General features: G+C 39.8%; 1 protein-coding gene across 1 annotated transcript in view; it reads left to right on the top strand.

The window, feature by feature from the left end:
• The first annotated feature begins 3,372 nt into the window (after window positions 1-3,372).
• The window catches only part of cxadr (CXADR Ig-like cell adhesion molecule), a 38,299-nt gene continuing 32,789 nt past the window's right edge, over window positions 3,373-8,882 (top strand). The window contains exon 1 of the mRNA XM_014408376.4: window positions 3,373-3,586. Coding sequence (XP_014263862.1) covers window positions 3,535-3,586 — 52 coding nt within the window. The 5' untranslated portion in view covers window positions 3,373-3,534. The remainder of the gene's footprint in view (window positions 3,587-8,882) is intronic.

Genomic DNA, 8,882 nt, shown 5'->3' with positions numbered 1-8,882 from the left:
CTGGCCTGAAAAGAAAAAGATGTTTCCACAAGTCATTGCATGTTAGTTATGTTTATAGTTTCCTAATGATGAAGTTACTTAAAACTGCAGGCACTCTGGCTGATAACCTGCCATTAGCTCTACAGTCAATTTCTATATATAATTAATAATTGTCATATTCTGCTGTGCACTTATTTAATTTTAGAAGATTCAATGTCAGGACAGATGTGAAACTGAAAATAAGCTTTTAATGCTGATAGTTCAGTGCAAAAAAGATAAAGGAACAGAGCGAGGAGACAAAACTACATGGATGACGTGACAATGACAGAACAGAGGCAGAGGGTTTTTATTTTAGTTGATTCTATGCTGTTTTATCTTGTTTTGGATTGTTTTTGGGGGGTTTTTAATATAGGGCTGTTTTAATTTTTATGTATTTTGTGTTTTATTTATTTATTTTTGCTGTTTTGTGTTATTCTATTGCTTTTAACTTATTTTCTGTACAGCACTTTGGTCCTGTGCTGGGGATTTTAAAGTGCTTTATGAATAAAATTGGATTGGAGAGGGAACAGAAAAACAAAGGACCTAAATAACCTTCAGAGCCATCACTATCAAGAACTGAAGACTCATCATACGGGACTTCTAAATACAATGAACTAAACTAAAGCAACAACACTACAAATAGTAAGAAGAGTAAGTGAATATCAACGGCAGCAAAGACAACTAATGAACCAAACCCAAAAACTCAAAACCACGATCCAGGGACCATGACAATGACCAACACAAAGTAACACATCACTGATCGATGTGCAAAGCTGGGAGAGACTCACTCCAAAAGACTTGCAGCTGTAAGTGCTGATGGTTGGACAGAATATTGGTTCTTCATGTTTGATGTGCAAATATCGATTAACACATTTATTAATTTTTTCTCTAATTTAGTACATTTAAAACACAAGAGTGTGATACATTTTTACAATGAAAATTAATTACAAAGCCAACAGCCTTTCCAGAGAGACCCACTGATGTAACGTCACCTTCCTCTGCTGTAAAACCTCACATCAAAACTGCTTTCTGTAAGAATATGTAGAACATCAGAGCTCAGAAGCCCAACCTGTAGGAGGACTCCAGGGCTGCCACAATACAACAGGGCTCCTTTTAGCCCTCCTCCTGCACCAGTTATCATTATTACAGAGTACTCGAAGACCTTAAGGGGAAGAAGAAGGAGTCTTCTGAAAACTTAGTAAAACTCAATGTAAAGCCCACAGAAACCGATCCCGTGTTTCAGAACAAATACCTAATAACTTCTGACAAAGAAGACCTGAATAATTTAGCAATAATTCTAAATATAAAAACAAAAAACCCTACGTGTATTTCAGCTGTTTATTTCTGCCACCTGGAAACATCTGAAGCTGTGGTGGGGAGGAGGTCAGTAAACAAACAGCAACTCTTAACACACACTGATCTACCTCTGTCCTATCTGGCACAGGTTCCCAGTCTGTCACAGGCCTAACACAGAAAGATCACCATTCACAGTCATGGCCAAATTAGAATGACAAGCTAACCTAATGTGCATGATTTGAACTGTGTGAGGAAGCTGGAGCATCCAGACACAACCAGTGCAGGCACAAGGAGAACAGGAAGCAGGAACCCGCTTCCTGTGAGGTGACAGTGCTAACCACTGCCCCACTGTTTCATGTTATACACAACATTATTTTTAATTGAAATTGTACAGTACTGTGTCTCTTTTTAAAGTGATCTTGAGCAATACTGTTCCAGATTCCCTGGAGGTCTTTCAAAGTTTACTTTGGACATTGGCTATTTTTTCGCTTATTTTCAGTCCAGTCGTTGTGCCTGACCATTTTCAGAGGAAGGTTAACAAACAATTTAAAATTGTATCTTTAGGAACTCTATTACTACCAGCCACGTGAGATATGCAAAATCACACAAGACCTGGACTAAAAATCAGTGGCGACGACGATGTTATGGGGAGATTAATCCACACTTGAAATTTTAGTTTAAACTGTGTTTAATATGTTTGAAGCTCAGGAGAGAAGTACAACAGTGAGTCTACAGAAATCTGTAAAACACGGTAGAGATCAAAGCCTGGAGAACTATTTCTGAACACTACTTAAAGAAGTTACAGGAAAGCTTGTCTGGGAGAGTTAAGTCTGTGTTGAAAAATAAAGGTTGTCAAACATTGACTTTCAAGCTTTTCAGAAACTCTCTTGTTAGCTTACATACTGTATTTTCTATTTATTTGTGCACTTGTTTCAAAGCTGCTGCAGTGCAGTGTAAAGAAATGACAGTGGTTCATGACATGTGGTATTTCTTTTGATTTCAGATTAGTTTGGATCTTATTAACATATTTGCTTTTTCTTATTCAATCAATTTGCTACACGTTTGCTGTGTTTAACTTATTTTTTAACTGTGGTCACAAATATATTTCCCAGTTTGTGTATTCCTCACACATGTGAGGCTTTTGCTCAAGTTTTGTCTGGTTGTCTCTTATAGTGTGTCTTTTGCCTCCTCTCCTTCTTCTCTTCCCTTTCATCCCAAATTGGTCACGGCGGACGGCTGCCCCTGTTCAAAGGGAGTTTTTCCTCCCCACTTTCACCAAGTGCTTGCTCATCATGATCATCTGATTGTTGGTTTCAACATAAAGCACCTTGAGGCAACAGTTTACCTGATGCTATATAAATATAATCACGGTCATTCCAGCTGGATGGCAGGGAGTCAAGTTGTGGAATGTAGCTGAGAACTGTTACTCAAATGTTTTACAGTACAAAATGTGTCATCGTACTTCTGCTCTACTACATTTCCCGATCATTTATTAACAGCTTTAGTTGCTTACTTATTTTGCAGATTATTAAAGATTATATTCTACATACAACTGCCCAGCTCAATATAAGTAATTAAAATAATTTTCAGCTGAACAATACAATCAAGAATTCACTGCCATCATCCTTACTTGAGTATGTCTTGAGGCTAAATTTCTTGTACTGTTACTTAAGTAGTCTTGTGATTTATTTATTTCGTTTATTTTTATTTTTAACTAAAGTAATGTTGTACGATTGTCAATTGTTGGACTCTGTATCCAATATTTTATATGTCAGTTCTCTTCCAGCACATCGTCTTGTGGTTTCACAAAATAAACTTCCGTGAAGAAAAGTTCCCTGATTGACTGAAGCGGAATCTTTAGAGAACCATTGAAGGAAAGGTCCGTGAGGGCCTCTGGCTGGGACACACACAGAGTAGTGCCGTTGTACCGTAAATCATTCTTCAAAGATCCAGCGGATAAGAAGACACGGGCAGGTTGAGCGAACCGTAGCATGGGCACCGGCAGGGGGCGTCGCTGGTCGTGGGATGGATAGGCCAAGCGGCGGTCACGTGACGCAGTGCGGCGCGCTTCGCTGTGCACCTGCACAGAGTGGAGGACAAGGAGGAGGCGGTGTGGAGTTTGGATGCTGTGTCGGGGCTGAGCTGCCGAGTCTCACTTCAAATTCAGCACAAGTTCTTCACCAAGTTTCACTGAACAAGCGGCGGAATAGTTGAGCAGGAATGGAGCTTTCAGCGGCCCGGTTGTGTGTCTCACTGTTGAGCCTCTTCGCAGGTAAGTTTGTCGACTGAGCTGAAGCTGAGCTACTTTGACTCTAATGAATATTTCTGTGAACCGGGCTCGGAGCGGTCAGACGTGTACAACAACGCTCGCCGTTGACGTGGACACCGAAACTCGTGTTTTTTCGACGAGTTGAAAGGCACATGATTTTTAAAAGTCGTGTTTTTCAGTGGTTCGACTTGATGACGAAGCTGTAACTTTAGCGGTTAAACACAAAGCACTTCCCAACAGAGCTAGCTGTGACCCAAGGTCAGTTTAGTTGTGTTACAAGCAGAACAAACGAACTGCGAAAGCAGGTTTAAAGTGAAACAGTTAAGTAATCAAACTGAAGTAACTGTGAAAAACATGTCTGTTTTCTGACGAACAGCATTTCAGTCGTTTGTGGTCATATCTCATCTCAGTGACCAGTAAGAGACAGTGGTTTAGTTCACACTTTTAATCAGCTTTACCCAGTGGCTGTGTTTTGTACCTGAGCTGAATGCTCTTTAAAAAAATGTGCTGAACTGGGATTTTAAATGCTCCCGTTAACGAGCGGGGGGATTATTTTATATGAAAAAAAGGACATTTCCCCGGTGCCAAAAATCAGTGTATTTCCCTCCGTGCGTCCATTTCTTGTGGGTTATCGTCGCGTGGCTAACACAATAGCTTGATCCGCTTTTAAACCTGTGGCTGCAGGACTTCAAAGTGCTGCCCCCCCCCCCCGTCTGCCATCTGCCCTTACCCCCCAGCCCCAAATCCGGTATCACGCCAACTTGAGCGCATGTTTGCTGCTGCTGTGACGGCTTCCTTCACGTCGGTATCATTTATTTATGGTTTTTAACGCCTCACTGCCAGGACTCTGCTTTGTTGGCCGTTTAGTCCTAGTGACCCTCAGCTCAAAGGGTTTATGTTGTTCTGTTGACAGTGTGTGTGAAACCTCTGATTAGTGTCAATGGTCAACAGTGGACTCCAGTTTTTCTTCACCTTGTTACATTTTAACCAGCTTGGGCTGTTTCCTCTTAAGGCTTTGTGCATTTGAAATAATGTATCTGGCTGTGCATGATTTCATTTCTAAAACATTTTGTGATGTTATTTGGGTTGCTAGTTGTTACCATCAAAACGAAACCAAATGATACACGAGAATTCATGAGAATTCATCTCATATCTGCATTAGAACGAGTTTCCGTGTTATTTAGGCTCATGGTGTGGGTATAGCTGTTTAGTGTGCTGGAATTTACACTGAAACTAACAAGTGGCTCCACCTACTCTAAACAATAATGTGAAACTTGAGTTCAATATGCTGTGGTACTTAGTGAAAACATTTCTGATCTTTTGATGGGAAGCCACAGAGTCTTGGTCAAGGCATTGCAATCCAGTTGGCTTGTTAGTGAGAGAATTAAATTGTAATAAAGCAATCCTTTATTTAGGATTTCCTAGTCTCTCTCTCCGTATAAAAGCTGTGAGAGTCACAGTGTAATATTAAGGTTTGCATAGTGTGCTGTTTAGCCTTTTGTCTCATCATTCAGTCTTGTGTCTACACCAGTTTGGCTCATTAACATCTTAATGGCACCATAGTCTCGTTATGGGGTCGCTGTTCCACTTCATCAGACAAGAACAGTATCCGGCGGGCTCAAAACATTCTTTGATTGGCTTAGAAATCCACCATAAATGTGCTCACCTCACTTTAATGGCAAAAATAACAAGTGGGGTCTTTCTGCTCCATTTTCTCTGTCCTATTTATATGTGGCTCTTCGTGAGCTATAAAGGGTTGACAAAAGTAATGCGTTTGTAATAGGAAGTCTAAGTCATTTAAATTGTACCATTTATCATCAGGGAATAAGAAGAATCCAAACTTTGGTATCCGATTTTATAATGGCATTAAATGTGGACATGTTTTTCTATTTTTCAAGGTGTATATGTGAGCTATATACACAATATGATCATAAATAAATCAGATAAATATTAGGGTTGTGGTAGTGCTCTTGAATGAAAAAGAATACATCTTTTCTAGATAAATTCTAGATAAATCTATGGGGAAAAGAAATCAGAGATCAAATAAATGAAAATGACACTTTGAACTTGGCTCAGATGATTGTAGGATTATACATATATATTATATAATGAGGAAACGGTCAGTATTTGGAACCAATACACATTTCCAGTAAAAATGATGGTGTCAAATTTGAATGTAATACTATTTAAATCATTTTAATGTTGTGTATTAACATAGCAGAGAACCTGTCATTTAAAACCAGGCTGGTGCTTATTACCTAAATGGTTGAATATATATGCTGTCATAAACTGGGATAGTAGCTGTGCTGTAATATTTGTTTATAGTGTTGTCAGCGTTTATACTCCCAAACATGATTATGTCATTGTTTCTTGGTCAACATCTCAGGGTCTGCCAATGAAACTGAATCTGGTACATTTGATAGTTGGATGCAAGAGTTCATATTAATTCATGTTTTCTACCTTCTAAACCAAAATTTAAAAAAACAAACAAAAAGTCAATGGCAATAAAAGTGATGGCGTCATAATGTCAGATTGACCAGTTTGTCTGTTCTGCTGTTGTTACGTCTGTTACCCTCCTTCGTTTTCTTTAATTCGCTGTTCTAGTACTTTCAGTTTTAACTTTAATTTAGCTGCTTGCTAACTGAAGTGTAATTTTATGGTCCTGCAAATTGTCCGTGTGCTTGCATGTTTCCGTTTGGATGGGATGTGCTCACACGGAGTCCTCCAAGGATTCGCTGGAAGCGTGTGATGTATGCATCTGCCAAATGCTGATTGGTTGAGAAGTGGGCCAGAATACGAAAAGGGAGTATTTGCTGGGAGTCGTGGGGGGAAAAATAAAAATCGAAGATCATTAAAATACAACATGGAGAGCACAGACAGTGGCTGCAGTGGACAGTTTTCATTGTTTTTAATACTCGCTTTCACTTTCAGCTTTTTGTTTTAACTTTGCTGTTCTCTGTGGCTGACTGACAGACCGACAACAGTACAAGCAAGAGTAACCACAGACCACTTAGACCACATACTTTCTACACTGCCTCCATCTGACAGCAGCGCTCTCTGCAGGGAAACACTCCATCACCTGGACTGCAAGCGGACAGCGAATGCACAAATCCTGCTGGACTGCTAGCTATGGCTGGGCCATATTATACTGTTCACGGTAATACCGGTACAATGTTAGGCAACGATAAGAAAATAAAACATCGCGATAGAATATGGGTAAATGCGCAGTGCCTTTGTTTTCATACACACATGGCCGAAAAAGCATGGGGGCAACGGAGAATGAGAAGGGAGAAAGTGGATCGTTGAGTGAAACGGATGAAATAGAATTGGTTTGTAAAAATGGTGCAACTTCAGTGATGTGGAACTGGTTTGGTGTTTGTCCATCAGATACACAACAAAGCACTTTTTTTTGTACAATATGCAAGCAGGCCATCGTTATTGCTGTATTTGTCGGACTAAGGTGCTCGTAAATCTGGGAGTAATCTGGGTCCTAAACGCCGTCTCCTTCAGGTCTCAAAGTCAAACGAACACTGCAGCATCACTGAGAGTTAAAAACTGTCTAAATTCTTTCATCTTTAATAAAACGATCAGCATTGCTGCTTTACCAGGTGAAACTATGAAGTTTAACATCCAGGCATCCATGAAAACAGAATTTATTACATTTAACGGAGTTAGAAGTTAGCAGGGAGTTAGCGGAAGTTAGCTCGCTAGTTTCGCTAGTTACCTAAGCATGATATAGCATGTTCTGACTGAGAGATTTCTGAAACAAATTCAAACGTACAGCTCTGCTATCACTTCCAACATAAATGAAGACAGGAAACTAAACAGCAGTGACGTTTGTAGGGTTACTGAAGTTGGGCTAGCTGCTATATAATGATGTGCTACGTGATCGCTAGCGACACAGCTATGTTAGCATAACATAAACAGTGAAGCTGGAGGATGAACGCTAACACTTTTCCACTCGATAAAAGTTAACATGAAGGTTCCCGATGGTTAGAGACAAATGCAATCGCATGGCAGGATGCTGTAAACGGACCAAACTTCAGTCAGGAGAACAACTGAGATAATCCATCCACAAACGAGGTTAGTCATTAATATACTGCAACAACATGGGAATAGAGCAGCTGTGATAGAATACAGCATTAATGAATCAATGGTACAGAAGTGGAGGAAGCAAGAAGAATGAGTTGAATAAAGTTTGATTTATCTGACTGCTTTGTTTCACTTAATGTGTCTTATAATCTCGTGCACCTTATGGTCCGAAAAATACGTATTTGACTTTTCTATTTGGCACACTGCAGTTTAATGTTGCAAAGCACCTCTTTTTAACTTCAGTGGATAATATACATGGTTATGCTCAGGATATGTCAGCCCATTTCTACTGGAAATGCCTTTTGGTTAAACTTTCAGCGAGGAATTTGCATTTGCACTGTTAAATTTTTATATGGCTTTAATGCACATAAAAAAACAGCTGCTTGTTTAAGTGAAAATAAATGGATGGTTTTTTTTGTGCTTGTAAAGTTGTGGAGTTGTATTTTGTCGTGTCTCGCATCAATTATATACCAGTTATATCGTTATTGCAAATTTTCAAATGTATATCGTGATAAATATTTTTGGCCATATCGCCCTGCTCTACTGCTAGCATAACCAAATACTCTGATTTGTGGTGATGGTTTGTGCTTTTTGTTTACAAGCAGGATGCTTCGACTAGAGAGGCAGTTTATTAGTTACAGCACGATGTTAGATTCACTTTAGATGTTACTGCCGTTACAAGTGGCCTGACAGCAAGCCTGTTAATCATGTTTTAAGGCCTCCGTCATGCTGCATTGGCAGTCTGCAGGTGTTGCCCAGAGTTTTGCGCATCTACCGTTGTTGGTGTCGATATCTACTGCTCACTGTGGGCATTTTTTGTTTTTGTGAAACTTCTGGTAATGCAGGCTACTCTTTTCATGCTGTCAACGTTTCTGTCAGCACCGTCAGTCAGCTGTAACACAAATGTTTTGGACTTGTGTTCTCATTTTGAAACAGAAAAAATAGATTAATGTTTGGTTCCGAGAAAACTGAAGCCTAATTTAAGGTGATTTTGTTGGTTGTAAAGTCCTCAAACTGCTTGACAACGAGTTCAAAACGAAACTGAAGCCAATCGGCAGCGAGGGAAGCGTCTGTGCAGGTTGTCCAGAAATTTCTTGGCAATCACAGAGCACAGAATTATGCTGAGCTCGTGTGCAATGCTGAGAGCATACCACCGAACTGAAGATGCAGTTTTTACATTCTGATCGCAACTTTGTCCACCAAACCT

Source organism: Maylandia zebra, linkage group LG10 (assembly GCF_041146795.1).
Source record: "Maylandia zebra isolate NMK-2024a linkage group LG10, Mzebra_GT3a, whole genome shotgun sequence".
NCBI classification, from domain to species: Eukaryota; Metazoa; Chordata; class Actinopteri; order Cichliformes; family Cichlidae; genus Maylandia; species Maylandia zebra.
The sequence above is the reverse complement of the archived record's forward strand: the minus strand, read 5'-3'. Positions and strand labels throughout refer to the sequence as shown.